This window comes from Pipistrellus hanaki (genome assembly GCF_964339955.1).
Source record: "Pipistrellus hanaki genome assembly, chromosome: 18".
NCBI classification, from domain to species: Eukaryota; Metazoa; Chordata; class Mammalia; order Chiroptera; family Vespertilionidae; genus Pipistrellus; species Pipistrellus hanaki.
Window position 1 is genome coordinate 15,702,488 of NC_140520.1, and position 22,603 is coordinate 15,725,090.

Below are 22,603 nucleotides of genomic sequence, written 5' to 3' on the forward strand. Positions count from 1 at the left end.
GCAGATGTCAGTGGCCCGAGGGAACTCCTTAGCACGTGAGTGTGTGTGTGTGTGTGTGTGTGTGTGTGTGTGTGTGTGTGAGAGAGAGAGAGAGAGAGAGAGAGAGAGAGAGAGAGAGAGAGAGAGAGAGACAAATCCTATTCTACAGCGGGATATAAGTGGAGCATGCCCTCATGGAATCAAACATTGTACACTGGAGTTGGAGCTCAGTCTTCTCAGCTCAATTTTTTATTTTTCAGAAAACAAAAATTGCCTAAGAGGGAGATGCTGTTACCTTTTATGTGAACTTTCTTTTTCCATTCTCTCAGCACTTATCTGCCAACATTTATATTCCTAGAATTATTTATGTGGGGTTGGAAGAAAAACAGAGAAGAAAGTAACTCCTTCGAGCCACTCTAAAAGGAACATATTTTGAAGGTCATGGAGGGAAGCCTGGGGAGCATTTTTCAGAGGTGATTGGAATACTGAGGTGCTGGCACAATCAAGGGGCTACAGTTTTTTTTTGTTTTGTTTTTTGTTTTTTTTTTAACCTTTTTCCAGGTTCAGATAATGAGGCCCTAGCATATTGACTTCCACAATGAGTTGCTCTTTGGTAGAAGTGTTAAAGGACTGATTCTTAGATCTTTGAAATTCGGTTTCTAGCCCGGAAGAGGGTCAACAGGCTAGGGGGAGCAGGGCTGAGTGGGACTTCTACGTGGGCAGTCACCAAGGAAAGTCTACAGATGCCTCTGTACAGAGTGGCCACTTTTGGAGAACTTTGGCTCTGTGGACCCTGGGTTTCTTTGCACAGTTTTACTTGAGAATCTGGAAATTTTCTTGTGTCATTAGCTCCCTTGAGACAATTTTAAGCCTTTTACAGCTGTGCATGGAGAGCAACAAAAGTTATAAAGGGATTCAGCTTAACTGTAATTTCTCCATCACAGTTAGGATTAGGCCATTTTCGCTTCCTCTTAACTCTGCTTCCTGGACCTCCTTCCATGTTTGTGAAAACTCATCTTGCTTTTCATTACACTGTCATGCTTGATTCCCAGTATTGTTACTTTAAAAAACGATTTTTATTGATTTTAGAGAGAGAGGAAGAGAGAGGAAGGGAGAAGGAGAGAGACATCAATGTGAGAGAGAAACATTAATCGGCTGCCTCCTGCACACCCCCTCCTGGGGATTGAGCCTGAAACCCAGGCCTGTGCCCTGACTGGGAATCTAACCTTTTGGTGATGGGATACCCAACTGAGCAACACCAACCAGGGTGTGAATTGTTACTTTCAAGGATGCCCTCTGTATAGTTATTTGTGGGCTCTTCTTAAGAGGGCTCTTCCACAATTCTAACTTAGCAGATTCCTTCCTTAGCAGGAGGAATCCCACATCTGATGAGGTACATGAATGGGTGAGATGCCTGAAGGATACTTTCATCACATAGATTTCTGTCACCTAAACCAATTAGAAATTACAGTTAATCAAGAAAAGAACCTTTTGCTAATTAATAAAATATATTTACAATTTCTGAATAGGTTTGGATAATTATAAGTAAAACATCTAATAATTATTTGGTACTGTGTAGTTTATAGACTATTTCAGTGTTCGTTATTTATTTGCTTTCCCAGTAGCTCTCTAGATTAAGAAGAAATGACATCAATATACCTCTTTTACAGATGAAATTACAGGCAAGGAGGGTGAGTCATACAGTCAGTAGAAACCAATTCCAATCTGCTAACTCTAGGTCTGTGGCAATGCAAACAACTGATGTAAAGATAACTCCTACTCTTGTTCACAAGCAACAGCTTACCAGGCATTTCTCAATCTCAGATTTAGGTTGATAATGTAGGTACTACTATAGTATTACTAGGCTCAAGGTTTTCACCTGAGGATGACCCAAGTATCTCCTAAAGCATGGCAGAGAGCATCTCCTGTAGTTCTTAGCTGTGTGGCATTGACCAAGTTGCTTTATCTTTGATTTCTCTGTTTTCTTTTTTTAAATATATTTTATTGATTTTTTTTACAGAGAGGAAGGGAGAGGGATAGAGAGTTAGAAACATCGATGAGAGAGAAACATCGATTAGCTGCCTCCTACACACCCCTCACTAGGAATTTGCCTCCAACCAAGGTATGTGTCCTTGACCGGAATTGAACCTGGGGCCCTTCAGTCCACTGAGCCAAACTGGTTTCGGCTCTCTCTGTTTTCTTAATGGTGAATCAGGATTGCTGTTGCTCTCTGACTGTTTGCTATTGCTTCAAAGGCAGCTGTGTATCTGTAATGAAAGAACAGACAGAATGGTTTGTGGATATAGAGTGTTCAAAGCAGTGTATTTCATCACCGCCATCCTTGGCAAAGGTCCAGGAGGGAGGCAGTAGGGCTTCAGTTGGGCCTCACATGTCTACTCAGAGATGAACTTTGCTGAGCTTGACATTTCTCCCTTTAAATGAAAGAAGAGACATGTGAAATAGTCAGGTTGTTTTAGGACAGTCACTCTGGTGGGTTTATGACACCCTCTCCACTCTTGTCCTCTTGCCCCACACCCAGACCACTTCCCTGAGCTGGCACTGATAAAATGTCATCTTTCCTAAGAGGTAATTTATAATGGCTTAAGATGTTTCTTTCCCTTCTCCCAAGTGATATTTTTCCATCAACATAGTACTGAAAAAATCCCACAAGAATGTCTCTATAGTGATAGAATTTTGCAGATACTGCACATTTCTTGGGGGTTAGATGTATTTTTACTTTGGACTTTCAAAACACAGCATGATTATGGCTGCCTGGTACTAAGGTTGTTCCAAGGCTCAGATGATCATATTATTATAATATTACCATTTGGCTCAGTGGTAGAGCGTCGGTCTGCGGACTGAAAGATCCCAGGTTCGATTCCAGTCAAGGGCATGTACCTTGGTTGCGGGCTCATCCCCAGTAGGGGGCGTGCAAGAGGCAGCTGGTCGATGTTTCTCTCCCATTGACGTTTCTAACTCTCTATCTCTCTCCCTTCCTCTCTGCAAAAAATCAATAAAAATATATTAAAAATATAAAAAAATATTACCATTGTATTATGATAATACCTCTGTATTACCATTATGCCATATAGAAGTATATCATAGTGCGGGTTCAATCCTATATCAGGGTACATACAAGAATGGACCAATGAATGCATAAATAAGTGGAACAACAAATTGATGTCTCTCTCTCTCTCTCTCTCTCTCTCTCTCTCTCTCTCTCTCTCTCTTCCCTTCCTTTTTCTCAAAATCAATTAAAAAACAAAAGTGTGTCATAGGCTATTTTTATTACTGTATAACTTACATGAAACAAAATGCATCATTTTAAGTGTATAGTTCAATGAGTTTTGACACACATACAATCATGTAAACCACCACTGCTGTTCAGTTAGTTTCCACATGTCCCCTTGAAGTCAATCCCCTATCCCCACCCACTGCCTCAGACTGCTTTCTGTTGTCATAGACTAGCTCTTCTTTTTCTAGGATGTCATATAAATGTACTCATGCAAGAATGTATGTATTCATGTAATCTTTATGTCTGGCTTATTGATCACATATATTATGGTGTATGCTTGAGTCAAACAAAATTAAGCTCATTTAACTGCTTTCCTGCAGTTGTGTACTGAATGAACTCTTAGCTAATGATAGTTCATGTCACCATCATGGCCAGGGCTTGTGACATTTCTGCTCTTTGAGTCAGAAAGAAATGCTACTCATTTTAAAATCTTAGTTATATTTGGCCAGTTATCAGCTGCTAGTGAGTGGCAAAGGCTTGCAGATAGGGGAGGTTGTGGACTTTCTTGTTTCTATTTACAAAGTTATTTTAACCTTACATTATGCAACACCTTTGCTGTTGATAAGCTGGTGTGTGTGTAAACTGACTAGAGGCCTGATTTTTGATTGCACGAAATTTGTGCAAGAGTAGGCCTTCCTTCCCCTGGTTGCGGGCACTGGCTTCTCTTTGGCACCTGGGACCTGGGCTAAGCTTTCCTCTCAGAGAGAGGCCCCGCCCACCTGCCCCAGCCCACTGGTTGGTGGCCTTGCCCTCCCTATGCCAGGTGATCATGGTAACCAAACACATCTCACCTGGCTTGGCTGGCCTGGCACCAGTGGGTGTCATAGCATGGTCCCAAATGGTTGTCTAGATTGTCATCCTGATGGTCGTTCTGCTATTCAGCTGTTTGATTGATTTTCATATTATGCTTTTATTATATAGGATTATGGTTCAATCAGATGGCATTTATTCAACTGTTCAAACTGTAAAAGAAATCCATGCTCATCATAGAATGTTTGAGAAACAAAAAGGAAAAGGACAGTAATTTTCCCCCCATACTTTCTTGTAGAGAAGAATATTAAATTTTGGGGCACATTTATTTTATGCTCTTTTATGTAGATATAGTAATACTCTATATAAAATTTTGTATCCTGCTTTTTAAATTTAATATTTTATGCATAGCATCTGTCTATGTAATTGAAAAATCTTTGTGAACATAATTTTAAATGATAATTTATAGCCTACCTTTAATATATCATTATTAATTATAATTATATGTATATATAGAGAGAGAGATTAATTCAATAAGTGAGAATTAAAAAGCACTGGGGCCTTCCTTTTAAAAGGAATCCTGCTCTATCCTAGTATATGTAGTTTATACTTAAAGGAGAGCCCAGCTATACCTATTCCATAGATGGAAACAAAAGACCTACTTCATAGACGGAAACGCAAGCTGGCTGCCACATCAGACTTAAGTGATGTAGAGAGTTCTTCCTAACCCTCTCTCTTCACAAGGTAAACTTGGCCATTGGCATTTCCTGTGTGTGGATTTAGTTATGCTTCCATGAGACCACTGGTGAGTTTCCATCTGTTGGATTTCAAATTGACAGAAGTGATAGGGGTAGGAGACTGGAGCGTTCTTCCTGAGTTATTTTGCTTCCTGATGACAGCTGATGAAAATCAGGAGTCTTTGCTTTCTCTTCATCCAGTTAGACTAAAGGAGAGAGGATCCCGAGAGGTGTGTCAACTACAATGGTTACTGGGCTGAGGGTCTGTGTCTGTATCGATGCCAACTGGGTTTAATAGAACTCAAAAGATGCCTGAGGACAAGCTGATTTGTAGTAAGATCTAAAACCCATCCATGAGATAAACCCCTGGAAAAAGAACTGAAGGACTTCAATAGTTCCTAACCTGTACACAGAGTAGTAAATATTATTACCCAGTGATTCTGACCCTGGAGGACATGACAAATGTTTAATGTTTCTGTTCAGTTCTGCCTCATAAATATCGATGAGCACTAATCTAGGCTCTGTGGGAAGGGTATGAAATGTGATTCTGCAGTAATGTGACTAATTTTAAAAAAAACATGAATTCCTGAGTTCATATAGTCAATCATGTGCTGCTCTTCTTTGAAAGGTTAAATATTTTTCCAGGATGTCTTCACTTCTCCAAAACTTTCTAACTCTTCTCTTTAGAGTTTGCCTTTAGCCTGTAGCATATTTAAAAAAAATATTTGTATATAATATGAATATATATATATATATATATATATATATATATATATATATATATATGTGTGTGTGTGTGTGTGTGTGTGTGTGTGTGTGTGTATAATACATAGTATAGATTTACATTTTATTTTATTTTTAATCCTCACCTGAGGTTATTTTTCCATTGATTTTTAGAGAAAGTGGAAGAGAGAGGGAAAGACAGAGAGAAATATCAATGTGAGAGAAACACATTGATTGGTTGCCTCCTGTACCCACCCCTTCACATGCCCCAACCAGGGCCTGGGCCAGGGAGGAGCCTGCAACCCAGGTAGAAACCTTTTTAAAATATATTTTATCGATTTTTTTACAGAGAGGAAGGGAAAGGAATAAAGAGGTAGAAAGATCAATGAGAGAGAAACATTAATCAGTGCCTCCCGCACACCTCCTACTGGGGATGTGCTGGCAACCAAGGTACATGCCCTAGACCAGAATCGAACCTGGGAACTTTCAGTCTGCAGGCCAACACTCTATCCACTGAGCCAAACAAACCAGTTAGGGCTAGGTAGGAGCCCTTGAATAGAATGGAACCTGGGACCCTTCAGTCTGCAAGCCAACATTCTATCCGCTGAGCCAAACCAAATAGGGCTAGGTTTACTTTTTAGAATTAGCTAAAAGTTATTTGACTAAGTCCTGTGAATGTGGTAGGGGTTCAACATGAATACTATTCTGTTCATCTAAAATGATGTGTGACTGTGGAATACTGACTTCTAATTTCAGTGGAAGAGTTCCACTGACATTGGGTGAAATGTAGTATTATTGCAATAAATCAAGCACTTCTCAAAATGATCCTGAAGGAAAATACTCATTTAGATATGAGAGCTTTGATATGTTTATAAAAACTTCTAAGTTCTTAGATAAAGAGCAATGCCTGAAAAAAGGCTGCTAAACTTTAGGATATTTCTTCCTGGCTAGGAAGGTGATGGAGGAAAAAATGTGATAGAGAGCAGAAGAAGAGATAGATAGATAACAGATAGATAGAGATAGTGCTCTGGTGTCTCCTTATGACCCGTTTAACCTTAATTATTTCTTTATTCCAACTATAGCCACACTGAGGGTTAGGACTTCAACATATGAAGTTTGAGGAGACAGTTCATTCCATAGTGCCCTTGGAACTACATTGTGTTGCAATAATTTGCTCACATCTGACTCCAGTGGACTGTGGTCTTCTTAAGCGCTAAGCACTGTGCCGGGCATTGAGAATCACAGAGATTGATCTTGTCCTCAGGGAGCTTGTCATTTAGTCCTATCAGTTTCAGAGGCTCTAGGGGAGAATCTGTTGCTTTGCCTTTCCCAGTTTCTAGAGGCTGCCCGCATTCCTTGGCTTGTGACCTCCATTTCTCCATCTCCAAAGCCAGCAAGTTGTACCATGTGACCACTCTTCCTTAGTCACATCTCCCTCTGGCATGACTGGGAAAGGCATAACGCACGAGACACGGCAAGGCCCATGAATGAAATCCTGACAACTATGGGTATTTGAAAAGAGGAATTTTCTAAGGAGACTAAGAAAAACATGTCCATTTATCTTTGTGTCTCCCATCATCAGACACAGGATCCAAAGGCCCGTCTCGATTTGCTTAATTTAACCGGGTGGGTGTAGACAGACCCTATAGAAGGGGGTGGATTGGGAGGAGGAATGGTGGTGTGAGGAATAGCCAAGGACAGCATGAGCTTGGTAGATTGGAGAGGGAGAGAGGTGAGAATAATTAGGGGGAGTCAGACTTCGCAGGGCCTGAAACGGTTGTCAGATAGGAGAATTTAGATCCCAACAGGCCACCTCCCCGGTGAGATTCGTGTTCTGGAGCAGAGCGTGAGAACACGAGCTACCCTTTGGGGAATTGTCCTCTGGAGGCGGGGCACTGATGACTGGTGGTGGTGGTGGTGGTGGTGGTGATGGTGGCAGTCCTGAGTCGTTAGCTGTGGCAGAGTTTTCCCCAGGGGGCTTTGGCTGTGTAGTTGCTGGAAGGGAGCCGTGTCGCCGGCTGCTGCTGATTGGGTGCTGGCCCAGGGGCGGAGGCATCTGGCCGCAGCTGGGAGGCAGCGGTGCGCGCTGCCTGGGAACCGGGGGCGGGGCTGCCGCCGGGCGGGGCGGGCTGGGAGCCAGGCCCCGCCCCGCCCTCCCGCGCAGGCGCGCTGCGGGCTGTTAGCTGTCAGGAGCCCAGCGGCGGGCCAGCGGGCGGGCCGGGCGGCGGGATCCGACGTGGGCGCTGGACCGGGCTGTCTGAGCCCCATTGACTGAACCCCGCCCGCGCGGCCCGGCTCCTGGCCAGCAGAGACCCCGCGGGCAGCCGGCGGCGGTGCAGGCAGCATGGGGAACCGGGAGATGGAGGAGCTGATCCCGCTGGTGAACCGCCTGCAGGACGCCTTCTCGGCGCTGGGGCAGAGCTGCCTGCTGGAGCTGCCGCAGATCGCCGTGGTGGGCGGCCAGAGCGCCGGCAAGAGCTCGGTGCTGGAGAACTTCGTGGGCAGGTGAGCGCAGGGTGCAGAGGAGGCTACCTGCTCCGGCCCTGGGAGCCCGAGGCGGGGGAGGAGGAGGGGCTTTGATGGGAATGGAGGGGGACAGCGGTACCCGGGCACGGGCGGGGTGTCCGGCTGGGGGGAACCCCTCGCTCCCCCGCCCCGCCACGCCTGGTGGCCCTCCTGTCTGCCTTTCATCCTGCAATACAAAGCCATTTCCTCCGCGTCCGCCGCCTCGGGTGGGGGTGGGGGGTCCGCCCCAGGATGGACTTCCCCTGGCGGCGCACGCCTGGAAGCCAGTTTCCCTGCCCCCGGCTCCCGGCTCCACATCTCCCACCAGCCTCCCGGAGGGGCTCGCAGGGCTGTGGGATTCATCCCTCCCTTCCCCTCCCGCCTCCGCGTGGAGATGCCCCGCTGCCCGCCCTGCTTCTCCGCCGCTTCTCTCAGCTGTGTCTGCTGTTCGAGACAGTCGTCGCCTGGCGAGGGGAGGCGGGGTGCGAGGAGAAAGACCTCGTTTGTTGTGGTGCAGCTTTACCCAGCGACACTTCCCCACCATTCTCCTCGCAGGGAGGCGAGAATAAAAGGTGGTGTGTTTGCCCGAGCACCTAATTCACAGCTCCAGGCCTGTGCCAGAGGGACCGAGGCGCAGGCTCTGAGCCGGAGGGGCGGAGTAGGGGCGGGGGGGGGGGGGCGGAGAGTGGACCTGGGTTGTCCAGGTGCCTTGTCATTCCTACATCATCTCGGAACTGACCAGCATCTTTCTCGCCCTCTCTCTGCGCCCCCTCCCCCAGCATCCTCTCCTTTCCCCAAGCTGAGATTGGGCCTGCCAATCTTCAAGATAACAGGCTGCATCTGAATGATAGCTAGGAGGGGTTTTTTTTTGGTTTTTTTCGTGACTCTTCCTACAGAAAAAGCGAAGGGATTTATTTTGAATTGGGAACCAGCATGTCTTCCACCGAGCAATTCAGGCGGGATTCAGTTACTTGAAGGGGCCTTGCCCAAGGAGTGCAGACATTCGCCGAGAAAAAAAAAAAAAAAAAAGCCCATTTAAAAAGCATCAGGAAAGCTGGCATTTGTTTCCAGGTGGAAACAGCCGACAGAGTGGGCCGGAGGGGGAAGTTTCCAGAAATTGTACTTTTACGCCTCTTATTTGTCAGGCTAGTGATTTGGGATTCAGAAGAGTCCTCCTGTTCCTGTTCCTTTTTGCTGTTTGTTAGTGTTTGTGTAAGATTTAGATAGTCCCACACCTCCTTTGGGACTATCAGTATCCATAACGTGCATTTCCTATTCCCTCAGATGATGCTCTCTCTCTCAGATGGTACTCTATTTTGCAACCCCCAAACCCCCGAACTAGAAAGCCAAGAAGCCTAATAAAAAAGGAAAATTGCCAACAATTGGCTGGTATTTTTTACTAAGTCACTTAATCACTTTGCCTTGGCTTTATCATTTATTTTGAATGATGGTAAAGCATTTTGCCTACGTCATCATAGTCAAGACGAAGTGTTGGAGGAATATGTATTTCACACATACACGTAACAGTCACATACTTAAGGGTCTTTACTTTCTTTGATTTATTGCTAATGAAATTCACTAAATAGGAAGTGTTACCCTCAGGGAAAGTGAGATTTGATGACAATGCATTTTGGGGTTTACATACTCCAGAGCATTTGACATAATGTCTTAATGGTAATTTTAACTGCTTTTGGTTTTTAGACAGATACTTAAAGATTAAAATTGTAAGTAATTCAAGTGCAATCACCATATTTTTATGCATCTTTCATACCTTTACTCAGATGAACCACAATTATAATTAAACAATTCTAAATACATTGTTTGTGGCAAGAGTATTTAAATCTAATGTCAATTTTATGTACATATTCATTCTGTTCTTTAGGTTTTCAAATCCTAACCTACTTCTTGATGCCATAATAAAATTATACAGATTTCCTCTCACTAGCTGTATTCTTTTGAACTGAGAATTTTTAAAAAGAGGTATGGAAGAGTAAAATACTTTAGTTTGAACATTTTCATGATAGAATGAAAAATGGGGACATAAATATTATGCAAATCAGAGCATTTCCTGAAATACATTAGTAATTTGTTAGACTTTTAAACTTTTACCAATAATTAATTACTGTTAGAATGTCAAATGAAAGAAAAGGATGGACATAGAGGGAAAAGGTCATTTAATGCATATATAAAGGTTTTTAAAAAAATATATATTTTATTGATTTTTTACAGAGAGGAAGAGAGAGGGATAGAGAGTTAGAAACATCAATGAGAGAGAGTCATTGATCAGCTGCCTCTTGCACCACCCCTATTGGGGATGTGCTAGCAACCAAGGTACATGCCCTTGACCGGAATCGAACCCTGGACCTTTCAGTCCGCAGGCTGATGCTCTATCCACTGAGCCAAACCAGTCTCAGCTATAAAGGGTTTTTTATCTGTAGAGATGACACCTGCCTTGCAGAGCCTATATAACAGGAGAACATTTAATTAAAGAGGTCATTTGGTTTTAGGAAAGGTTTTAGTCATTGAATTATTGAAGAATCTAATTTCTAATTATAAACCAACTTTAGGGGAAAAGGAGTTCTCTCTTTTAAGAAATTCATCATAGGCAGAAAAAACTACTCATATTCTACTATAACCTTTTATCTTTCTATTATCCAAAAATTATGCACTAGAGATAAGGTCCTTTCCTTTGAGGATAGAACTTTCCTCTTTCACATGTTTTTAAGACTGTCCTTTGTGCAGTTTTCATTTTAAGACTGACTATGTGCAGTTATTGAATGTAATCATAAAACAAGGGGCCATTGTTTGTGTAAGTCAATAGTGTTTGTATATAATTTATGCTTTTCAAATAATGGTGCATTTTCTCCTCAGTATTTGACAATCCATGCTTAGTGGACTAATCCTTCTTCTCCTCCTGGATTGTTTCTTTCTGTTGATCCTTTTTGACACCATTGAATGAATTTGGATGTGAATGTGTTTATTTAACTGTAGCTGTAAAATTTAATTTTGGGGTGACAAGTTTGAGATTGTCATGACTAAAATGAGGCATGAATGAACTACTTGTTTGTGATTTTTCTTGCTGAAGTGATGCATTTACATATTAATGTGATATAGTATGAGTAACCAGATTGTCCTTTTGGTTGTTCAGATGAGATATATGCTGGCAGTGAGAGGCAGCTTTTGAATAGAAGTTGAGACTCGATCTGAATATGGAGATTCACTTACTGGCTTGGGGTCTGCCCATTGGTCTGCTTTGAGTACAGAAGAATGGAACTTATTCAACTATCTTTACATCCAGTTTTTCCTTTTTGCATCACAGTGGGATGATGATGATGATGATGCTTGACATTCATTGTTTGCTATGTAAGCATCTGGTGCTAGTCTAGGTACTTTTACAAGGATAATCTTATTTAACCCCCATAAAACCCCAAAGAGAAAGGTACTCTTCTGAGTCCTGTTTTACAGAAGAGGAAATTGGGATTTGGAGAGTTTGAGTAACTTGGTAAAGGCTAATTTAACATAAAAATAGTAGTGCTAGGATTCAACCTGAGGTATCTGGACTCTGTACATATTTTCTGCAATCTGAGTGCCACTTTGCCCCACCATATTGAGACTCTCCAATGTCTCTGATAAATGCTTTTAACTTATTTTTTGATCACTACCTAAATAAAAAGCACCACCGAAATAAATAAGAAGCTGCTACATTAATACTTTTTTATTTTATTTTATTTTATTTTTTTATTAAGGTATTATATGTGAACATTAATACTTTTTTTTTTTTTTACATTTACTTATGTATGTCTACCATGATTCATTTCACAGAGGATTTGAAGCAGCCCTTTAGGCGAAAGCAATGTTAGAACATACATTTCTTTACTATGTTAGACATCCTTCAAGGGAGCTCTAGAATGTAATTGGGTTGTTTATTTAACTGTGTGTTTAGAGTGCATATAACTTGTTTATAGAGATGTTAAGTGAAAACTGTACAAGTTGCTAATGTGCTAATGTTTTTTAATGATATGCCTGTTAGAACATTAGTTCTTCAATGCTAATTATCTAGACAGAGGAGTCTACCTTATTTTACTCTAGCTGGACTGGTAAATAGACTTTCAATTTTGCACAAAAAGAATAGGTTTTGTTATTTCTGGAGACCAAATAAAAGATTTTTTAAAATTACTATGTTGAGGGGAGATCATTTCAATGTGGAAATTTCAAATAATGTATATGTTTTAATTGTGAGGTTTCTAAAGATGGATTTGTTGATTATCAAATAAGTTGTTTTGTGGGCGAACTTTAAAAGTGAGCCATTTGATGCTGTTGTTGAATGGACATGACCAGATAATTTTTTTAAAATCCAAAAATCAGTTATATAACTTATATAGACACTAATCTATTCTTAAATCCTTTGATTTCAAGAGAGTATTTAAAAATTGAAGAGGTTAGAGTTCTCTAGTTGCAAATGAGATTAGGTACAAAGCATCAATATCAGTAAAACTTCTTAATTCAGAAATAGGGGTGTATTGAGGGAAAAGATTTTTTAAAAATATCAAAGCATTCGAATCAGTGAATATTTCTCAACAAATGGCTTCCAAGTATTAAAGTTATTAGATAAATGGGTGATGTCAATTAAAATGTGATAATTGTTGAAAATCATACTTCATGGTTCCCAAGAGTCTATTTAAATAAAGTATCAGAAACATGAACTTAAAAATCCAACAATAAATTGCTAAAACCTAAAATTACGAAGATATTTTTTGTTGAATTCACATCACATAACGTACTTCTAGGCTATCACAAGTTTGTAGTTGGATTTAATTACCACAGTCAACTTAACTTTTAAAATTAACATCCAAGAAGCAGTACAATTAAATGAACTCTCTTGGATAGGATATCTTTGTTTTAGAATTTACTTATAATAAGCAACTTGATTAACTTCTTTAAGAATGAAGTTGGGCCGGCAGTCATTCAGAACTCTGGAGGAATGGAAACCTAATAGCTATGCTGAAGGCAGGCTATTGGGTTCTCTACCAATGGAACACACGTTTAATATATTAGGTGTTTGTTTTTTTTTTGTTGGTAGTACCCTTTGCTAGGGCTAACAAGTGGAGCTAAATTATGATGGCTTACTTATTATTATGTTTTATTTAATATTAAGAGAGGACTACAAACAACTAAAAGAAATAGATGATTTTTTTCCTCTCCCACCAGAGTCAAGTCAAGAGAGCTCCAAGCTAGTGTACTGTATAGATTCAGGGGTCTTCAAACTACGGCCTGCGGGCCACATGCAGCCCCCAGGGGAGTCTGATCCTGCCCGCCAGGTTTTTTGGGCAGTGAGCGCAGCCAAGGTGTTACAGTAGGGATTAGTAGTTCATATAGTCCGGCCCTCCAGCTCTCTGAGGGACCGTGATCTGGCCCCCACTTTAAAAAGTTTGAGGACCCCTGGATGCCTACCTCTAAGTCTGCTTTGCAATTTCCCAGCATTAATTTGAACATACATCGAATGCATAATGTGATATGAAACACGTTTCTATAAAGTTGAAGGAAGAAGGGTGTCAGTATTTGGACACCATTGGATGAATTTAGATGTGAATGTGTTTACTTCACTTACTGAGCAGGCATGGACACTGTTCCACACTTTCCATGCCTTCCTCACCTTACCTGTTTTCACGTGCCTGTCATTGGGACAGGAAACTTCTGATTAGAGAGACAGATTTGGGAAGGATCATGGCTAGTAAATGGACAAGCTGGATTTAGCCTTGGACATAACTCCTACTGGTACTGTTGAGAAACATGGGAAGGAAAGTAAGTGACCATACACTTATTGAGTTCTAAGTATACTGGATAAAAATATAGGCCCTGACTGGGTAGCTCAGTTGGTTAAAGTGTTGTCCTGGTGTACCACGGTTGTGGGTTTGATCCCTAGTTAGGGCACATACAAGAAGCAAACAATGGATGCATACATAAGTGGAACAACAGATTAATGTTGTTCTCTCTCCCCCTTTCTCTTCCAATATTAGAGTATTTAAAAATTCAAGAGATAAGAGTTCTCTAATTACAAATGTGATTACACACACACACACACACACACACACACACACACACACACAAAAGGAAGTAAACTAATAAACTGACAGCCTAAGGAATGAGACCACAATTGTCAAATGAGTTCATAAATGAAGGCAGTTGGGTATAATGCAAACTAGTTGGGAAAAAATAATTTAAACTCTGTCATTTTATTTTTACCAAAAAAGAAAACAAGCCAGAAAAATTACAGTTCTGAAACTGAATTGGGATATGGGTGGAAAGTAGACAATATATGAGTTTCCAATGTCATTTGGCAGCCAGTATCATTCTAGCTCAAGGCTGCATGTACTGAAGTATCAATGTCAAAGCAGGGAGGTGGTGATCTGTGTCTGACTTGACAAGAAGGCATTGAATTTAGACCGTTACTTTATCACAGAGAGATACTGTGTATTGGAGAGGACCCAGGAGAAGAGGAGCAGGAAAGAAAAGAGGTAGGAGAGATTAAAACTAAAACTAGATGTGGTAGAGGCTAATTGAGAGTGAGATGCATTAGACCAGCTGCTCTGAAAGGACCTCAAGGCATTACTACTATGTGAGAGTAATGAAATTCTACCTTTTTTTTTTTTTTTTTAAAGAATGAGGCATTCAGCCCTAGCCAGTTTGGCTCAGTGGCTAGAGAGTAAGCCTTCGGACTGAATGGTCCCGGGTTCAATTCTGGTCAAGGGCAAGTATCTTGGTTGCAGACTCCTCCCCGGGCTGTGGTCAGGTGCTTGCAGGAGTCATCCAATCAATGTATTTTTCTTACATTGATATTTCTCTCTGTCTTTTCTTCTCTCTTCCACTCTCTCTAAAAATCAGTGGAAAAATATTCTGGGGAAAGGATTAAAAAAAGAAAAAGGATAAGGCATTTATTTGAAATAATGTAACTGAAGACAAAATGTCAGGGAAAATGTTCAAAAGTCAAATCTGAGATGGAATGTATTGTTTAGAGAGAACATTAAAGGCAGAGGATTGGCCTTAAATGGTTTGCATTTCTTGAGTTAATCACGATTCCAACAAATTAGAGGGTTTATTAATACCACGTTGGTGATTTAAAAAATCTTATTGTTTCAGGTAGCTTAGCTTTTCTTTTATCAGTAGTAAGGACTGGCATTTTCCTAGGTTCTGTAAGACGCTTTCTTCTGGCATAATTTTTGCTAACTTCCTGGAGCTACATTAGGATACAGAGAACCAAGGTCAAGAACAGAATCAGGAGTCGAGTTTGGAACTTGGTGTTCAGAACTGGTAGACCTGGGTCAGTTCATCTCCTTCTCCTCATCATTTTATTGTTCTAAAGTGCCTCCCTCTCACCCTCAATTTGGCCTCCTCCATTCACTTCCATGGGATCAACCTTTCCTCCCCTTGAGGAAACCCCTCTATTACTTTTCTGGAAAGCAGACCAGCAGTGACATTTTATTTTTCCCCCCATGTGCCATAGCTGAAGGAGACAGGGAGCAGGGTTTTTCTCAGGCTTAGGCCAGTTCATTTGGGTGAGATAATGTACTCTAGAGTAAATTGTGACATTCAGGGAACAGATGGACCCAGGAAAAGATTAAATGAAATAGTGGATGTTAATATTTTCCTACCACACGGGCATCTCTAGAAAGATGTGCGTGGGATGGCAATTGATAGGCCTAGCTTAAACCAGGGAAAGTTTCTGAAAAGTCGTATAGAAATAAATTATATAAATGGAAAGGTTACTATTTAAAGAAATAGGTGAACTCTTGGTAAAATAAAATATATATTTAGGTAGCAAATTCTTACCCTTCAGTTTGACTGTTTCATGTTTTTACTTTTTTGGGGCTTGTATTCTTAGAGCACATGTGTCAAACACAAGGCCCGCGGGCCAAATCCAGCCCGCCAGGCCTTGCAGTGTGGCCCGCACCGCGCTGTCATCACTGCACTCCGCTGTCAGTTTATGACATTGTCAGTTTATGACTGTTCAGTAAACCATTCGGCCTGCGATTTAGGCTGGATTTTAGATTTTGGCCCCTTCTCTGATTGAGTTTGACACCCCTATCTTAGAGTAAGGCGCATCAATGTAGAAATTTTAACAATTAAGCCCTGGCTGGTATATCTCACTGGTTAGCACATCAGCCTTCATACCAAAAGGTCTCTTGTTCTATTCCTGATCAAGGGCACATACCTGGGTAACAAGTTCGATTCCAAGCCCTGATCAGAGCGTGTATGGGAGGCAGCCAACCTGTGAGTGAGTCTTTCACATTGATGTTTCTCTCTCTCTCTCTCTCTCTCTCTCTCTCTCTCTCTCTCTCTCTCTCTCTCTCTCTCTCTCTCCTTCTCTTCCTCCCTCTCTTCCATTCTCTCCAAATATCAATGGGAAAAATCCTTGGATGCGGGTTAAGCAAAAATAATATTTTAATCAATTAATTTCAATAAGCATTATATTGTGTTCAATACTTAATGTAAAAAAATTGATAACAAAGGCAAGCTAATTATTGAGGTAAAGGATGATATATTTAATTCACGAATTATATGGAGATAGAGGATTGCTTTTGGTCTTGTTTTTCTCTAACATTCCTGCTGAAGGTACTGTATCTTTAGTTTACAGTGGGTGCCTCAGTCCTCCCTTGTGACGGTGTCTCATTTTCATTTCTCATTACTTCAAAGTCATGATATATGGTGAATAACACATACATACTTTTCAGGAGTGGGTAGGGATTCTGAAGGGCCTCATTGTCTATCATTCAAGTAGATTGGAATTGAAAAGACTAATTCATTTATATAAGTAATTGATGGGTGACTAATCTTACTGAAGATATTGGTTTTGTTAGATTCTGAAAAGGCCAATATTTGAAAAGGAGTCCTGGTACCCTGGTGTGAGAATTCAGGCTTTGCCGACTAGCGTTTCAGGCCCACCTCAACTCTTGCTGGTAGGAAGGCTCCCCAGCGAGGCACTGTCTCTCTCACTGGGACTTAATTTTATCATCTGCGGTATGGAGATAATAATACAGACCTATTTTTTTATGTGCGTGTGAGTTCTCAGTAAAATGATGTAAAGCATATGGCCCACAATATATGCATTCAATAATTGATGGCTACATTATTGTGATTTATAAGAAACATATATTTAGTCTTCATCCCAGGTTCCTGTTCACAGCTCCTCAAACCCTTGGACTTTCCTTAGTGTTGGTAGCATAAAGGTGTCTTTTGTTATATCAAGGAGGTGAGTTTTGGATATCCCTGGGTCTACTAAGGATGGGGCTGGATCACCGGAGTAGCTAACCATGTGATTAGAGGGATGAAGCTTTCAGTCCCCTTCTCTCACCCCCTCCATCTTGGGGGAGGGGAAAGGGGCTGAGATCGATCCCAATTATCGAAGGTCAGTGTTATAATCAATAATACTTCACAAGGAAGCCTCCTTAAAAGCCCAAAAGTACAGAGCTCCGAGAGCTGGTGAACTTGGACAGTGACACATCTGAAGAGGGCATGGAAGCTCTGTGTCCCTTCCCCAAATCTTGCCTTGTTTCTGAGTTATCTCTTTTATGATAAACCTGAAATCTAGTAAGTAGAACATTTCTCTGAGTTCTGTGAACCACAGACAAATTAGTGGAACACAGGAGGGGGGGTCATTGTAACCTTCAATCTGTAGCCTGTTGGTCAGGCATACTGGTAACAACCTGGACTTGGGAATGGAATCTGAAATGTGTGTGTGTCAGGGGGTGGGGTGGTGGTGGGGTTTGAGAGTCTTGTGGGACTGAGCCCTTAATCTGTGGAATCTGATACTATCCCCAGGTAGCATCAGAACTGAGAATTGCTTGGATGTGTGAGGAATCCCTTCCAACACACAAGTTGGAGATTGTGTCCAGAACCTTATAGGTGCTTTTAGAAGTACAGAGAGTTTAGGACAATCAAGAGAAAAGAACACATCCCTCTATAGAGAGGGAAGATTTCCTGAATGAGGTAGGATTTGAAACGAACTTTCAAGAATAAGAATTCGATACTTTGAGACAGGTCCAGAGGCACAGTGGTCACAGATGGCAGCCTTCTCTGACCCTTGATGGCTAAGGGTTGATTCCACACTGTTTGGCACTGCAGAATTTCTGATTGATTTAAATTCCTTTTGGGCCCCTGAGGTAGACTGCAAATTCTTTGTTGGTGTTCCCCACAGTCTCTTGCACAATTCTATTTTGGATATTTAAATGCTATTGAGTTTTTACTAATTAAATTGTTGACTTAAGATGGGATTATACTGGAAGTGTATATTCTGGATTTTAGAAAGAGATTTATTTTTCAAAGTCTGAGGTAAAATTTATCTGTGTTTGATAAACTAATGCTCTTAGCCCATGTGCTTTCATTTTTTTATTCCTCCAAAGCAAATATGTAGGTATTTCTATAAGATCTACCTGAGGAACTTGGTCAAAATAAGGGTTCCTGGGCTCTGCTTATGGAGACAGACTCAGTGGCTCTAGAGTTTAGCCATAGTCTTTCAGAAGCTCCCCTGGTGCTTCTGATAAGTAGCCAGATTTGGGAAAAGCCAATCACCACTTCCACAATTCTGGTTATTTCTGCAGCTGTGAAATGTTTTCTTTCCCCACCAACACACTGAAGCTACCCTCGCCAAGGTCACTGATGATCTTGGAACAGCTTAATTTACTTCCTAAGTCTTACTGAAATTGATCATTCGTGCTGAATTCCTGCAACCACCGAGTGAGTTCAAGTTGTCATCATTCATCTTCTGGACTATAGCTATAGGCTTAATGTTTTCCCCATCTGTAACCCTCCAGTCTACCGTCCACACAGCCACAGTATGATTGATAGGGAATTAAAATGATGTCACTCTCTTGGTAAAAACTTTTCCTGATGCCAACAGCATAGAATCTAACCTTCTTGGCGTGGCAGAAAGGCCCTGTGTGGCTTAGCCTTCTAGCTTTTCTGTTATTCTCTCTCTTTTTTTAAAAAAAACAAAAAACTGTACTCTTTTTAAAAATACATATATTTTGCCGAGACCGGTTTGGCTCAATGGATAGAGCGTCGGCTTGGGGACTGAAAGGTCCCGGGTTCGATTCCGGTCAAGGGCATATCCCCAGTAGGGGGTGTGCAAGAGGCAGCTGATCGATGACTCTCTCTCATCCATGTTTCTAGCTCTCTATCTCTCTCCCTTCCTCTCTGTACAAAATCAATAAAATATATTAAAAAAATAAAAATAGATATATTTTATTGATTTTTTTTACAGAGAGGAAGGGAGAGGGCTAGAGAGTTAGAAACATCAATGAGAGAGAAACATTGATCAACTGCCTCCTGCACACTCCTTTCTGGGTATGTGCCTGCAACCAAGGTACATGCACTTGACTGAAATCGAACCTGGGACCTGTCAGTTCGCAGGCCAATGCTCTATCCACTGAGCCAAACCAGTAGGGCGGTGGTTGGCAAACTGCGGCTCACAAGCCACATGCGACTCTTTGGCCCCTTGAGTGTGGCCAAAGCTCTTCCACAAAATAACACGGCCTGGGTGAATCTGTTTGAAGAAGTGATGTTAGAAGAAGTTTAAGTTTTAAAAATTTGGCTCTCAAAAGAAATTTCAATCATTGTACTGTTGATATTTGGCTCTGTTGACTAATGAGTTTGCCGACCACTACTAGGGCTATCTATTATTCTATTATTCAGCTGTGTTTTATATCCTGCACACATTCACCACGCTCTTTTATGTCTCTTTGCCTTTTCACATAGATCTCTTTACAGGAATAATAAATATTATGATCCTTCACCAGGTTAACTCCTGTTATCTTTAAGTCAGGTCTCATTGCCTCTTGAAAGCCTCAGGTACCTAACACTCTCTCATCTTTCCTAGGTTCTTGTTCCTCTCTGGGCACTCATAACTCTGAGCAGTTCTTTATTAGTGTACTTATTGCAGTGTATGAAATTATCAACTTCTACCATTAAATTGTGAGCTTCTTGAGGGCAGAGTCTGTTTATTTTCACTCGTAGCCCCTTGTACCTCCTGAATAAATCTCAAATGAATGACTCAATACATATGATGGAGATGTTTCAGCATTTGTCATACCTGGTTTATCCGCAGCATATGATGCTGTTTATTGGACACTCAGGGTATGCCAGACACTGCCCTGAGCAGCAAATGGACATTAATTAATAAGTGAGCATGCACACTCCCTGTCAGTGTGGAGCTTGCAGTCCACTGAAAAGACCAATAATAAATAATAAATGTGTAAGTCAGCATGGATGCTGTTACAGAAATGGTCAGGACACGGTGATGGAGCATGATAGAAGAGATCTATTTATAGTTTGGTCAGGGAAGCCTGTATCTGATCAGCCAAAGGACAAGGGAGGAGCCACAGGAAGAGCTAGGGTAAAGCATTCCAGGAACAGTAGACACTGAGGCTCTGGGCTGTCAAACAACTGGGGGAACTTAAGGTACGTCTGTGTCCCTGGAGCCCATGGGGAGAAGGAAAAAGTATGACAAAGAAAGTTAGCCAAAGGTAGTTCAGGTAGGTTTTGTCTAAAACAGTTTAGCCCTGGCCAGTGGTTGGAGTGTCCTCATATGCCAAAAGATTGGGTATGTATGAGAGGCAACCAATTGATGTTTCTCTCTCTCTCCCTCTCCTTTTCTCTCTCTAAACATATATTTGGGTGACTATTAAAAAATAGTTTAAGCCGAAACTGGTCTGGCTCAGTGGTAGAGCGTTGTTCTGCGGACTGAAAGGTCCCGGGTTCGATTCCGGTCAGGGGCATGTACGTTGGTTGCGGGCACATCCCCAGTAGGGGGTGTGCAAGAGGCAGCTGGTCGATGTTTCTCTCTCATTGACGTTTCTAGCTCTCTGTCTCTCTCCCTTCCTCTCTGTAAAAATCAATAAAATATATTAAAAAAAATAAAATAAAAAATAGTTTAAATTTTGTCCAAAGCACAAGAGTAAGGAACTGAGGGAAGGATTTTAATCAGGGGCGTGGCATAATGTGATTTATATATAAAAATATCATGGTAAGTCAGTGATGTTTAAGACACTGGTCACAACCTCATGTGGCTACTATGGTTAATGATCCTGAAAAGGGAATTTTCAATTTATGTCATTTTAATTACTTTATTTATTTTATCTAAAACACAAAGTTTTAGTAATCAATTAATTGATTAAAATATTTTTACTTATTTTTAGAGAGAGGTCTGGAGAGAGAGAGAGAGAGAGAGAGAGAGACAGAGAGACATGGATTGGTTGCTTCCTTTAATGCCCCAACCAGGACCTGAACCCACCATGCTTTGGCACACATGGATGACGCTCCAACCAACTGAGCCACACCGGCCAGGGATTAATTACTTTAAACTTAAATTTAAAAACATAATTGATTTAGTGATTTGAAGCTTTTAAGAGACTGTTTAGAACTGAGAGAAAAGAGCAGGTTATTGGAGTGGTAGGAGCTTCAACTTGAAGCCCACCTGGCGGGAGAGGAGAAGAATGAGAAGTAGGAGGGGACAGTGTGCGGACAGCTCTTCTGAGAAGTTGGAAGAGGATCTAGGGCCAAGGGCGGGCACTTTTTTCATGGGATAGAGTGGAGCACTTCTGTTTGCTCGTGGGGATGATCTGGGAGATGAGACAGGAGAGAGGCAGGACAGACGTGAAAACATGCAGTGGGATGAGCTCCAGAGGTCAGTGGGTGGAGGACCTCTTACAGGAGGAGATGAACACCTCCTTCATTGTCACAGAAGGGCCAAGCAGCTGGTACAGACATGAGAGGCACAGAAAGTTGCTGGGAGTCAAAGGTGGGGGGGGAAGTGGTGATAATAGGGGAGGTCGATTCTGATGAGGTGATGGAGAGGGAGGAACAGAAAGAAAGAGGAAAAGGTAAATGGAGAATATCTGAGGAGATGGGAGCGTGAGCTCAGTAGAGAAATATATTCCAAATGGATATGAAATTGCCCTTTTGGTGAGTCGAAAACAGTTATGTGCACTTTGTAAAATAAAGCCACTCTGCTGCTAACGTCCCTGTTAGCCAGCTTCTTCGCATGACATGCTGTTTTCTTCACATCCGCCATCTGCCTCCCTTCTCCCCCACCCTCACCATGCACCGTGCACCGTGGCGTTAGTCCTGCTGAACTACTCAGTTCCTAGAATGTATTAAGCCCTTTCATGTCCCCAGGACTTAACACGTGTTCTCCTCTACCTAGAAGGCTCTTCGGTTCTCCTTTGTCTGCCTAACTGTACTTACATTTCAAGACACAGCTATCCTCTCTTCTTGGAAGCTGAGCCCACAGGTAGAGGCGATCCACTGATGTGTGTTGAAAGATGGGAGGTGCTCAGAGCTGCGTTGCACTCTTAGCTCTTTGAACACAGAGGTAGTGTGTGCACAAAAAGCCAAAAGCCTTCGAACGTATGTGGCTTTCTGAGTTTGTTTCGTCATTTGCAGGATGGAGATAATAAACAATTCCTTTTACAAAGCCTTAAAAGTGGCTTTTAAATGTCTAGTACATTGACTCCTCAATAAGTGGTGGTTTGCTAAATAGTGCTTGAGCCAAGATTTATATGTAACAAAACATGCCTAAGAGATCATCTCCGTTGCAAGGGCCACCAGGACACCTGCTTGA

At 41.7% G+C, this 22,603-nt stretch overlaps 1 protein-coding gene across 7 annotated transcripts in view; it reads left to right on the forward strand.

The window, feature by feature from the left end:
* The first annotated feature begins 7,634 nt into the window (after nt 1-7,634).
* The window catches only part of DNM3 (dynamin 3), a 359,120-nt gene continuing 344,151 nt past the window's right edge, over nt 7,635-22,603 (forward strand). For 6 of the 7 annotated variants that reach the window (XM_084865978.1, XM_084865975.1, XM_084865977.1 and 3 more), the window contains exon 1: nt 7,643-7,989. In XM_084865978.1, coding sequence (XP_084722104.1) covers nt 7,829-7,989 — 161 coding nt within the window. In that variant the 5' untranslated portion in view covers nt 7,643-7,828. Of the gene's footprint in view, nt 7,990-22,603 lie in introns of all 7 variants that reach the window. The other variant, XM_084865979.1, reaches the window with a different exon arrangement.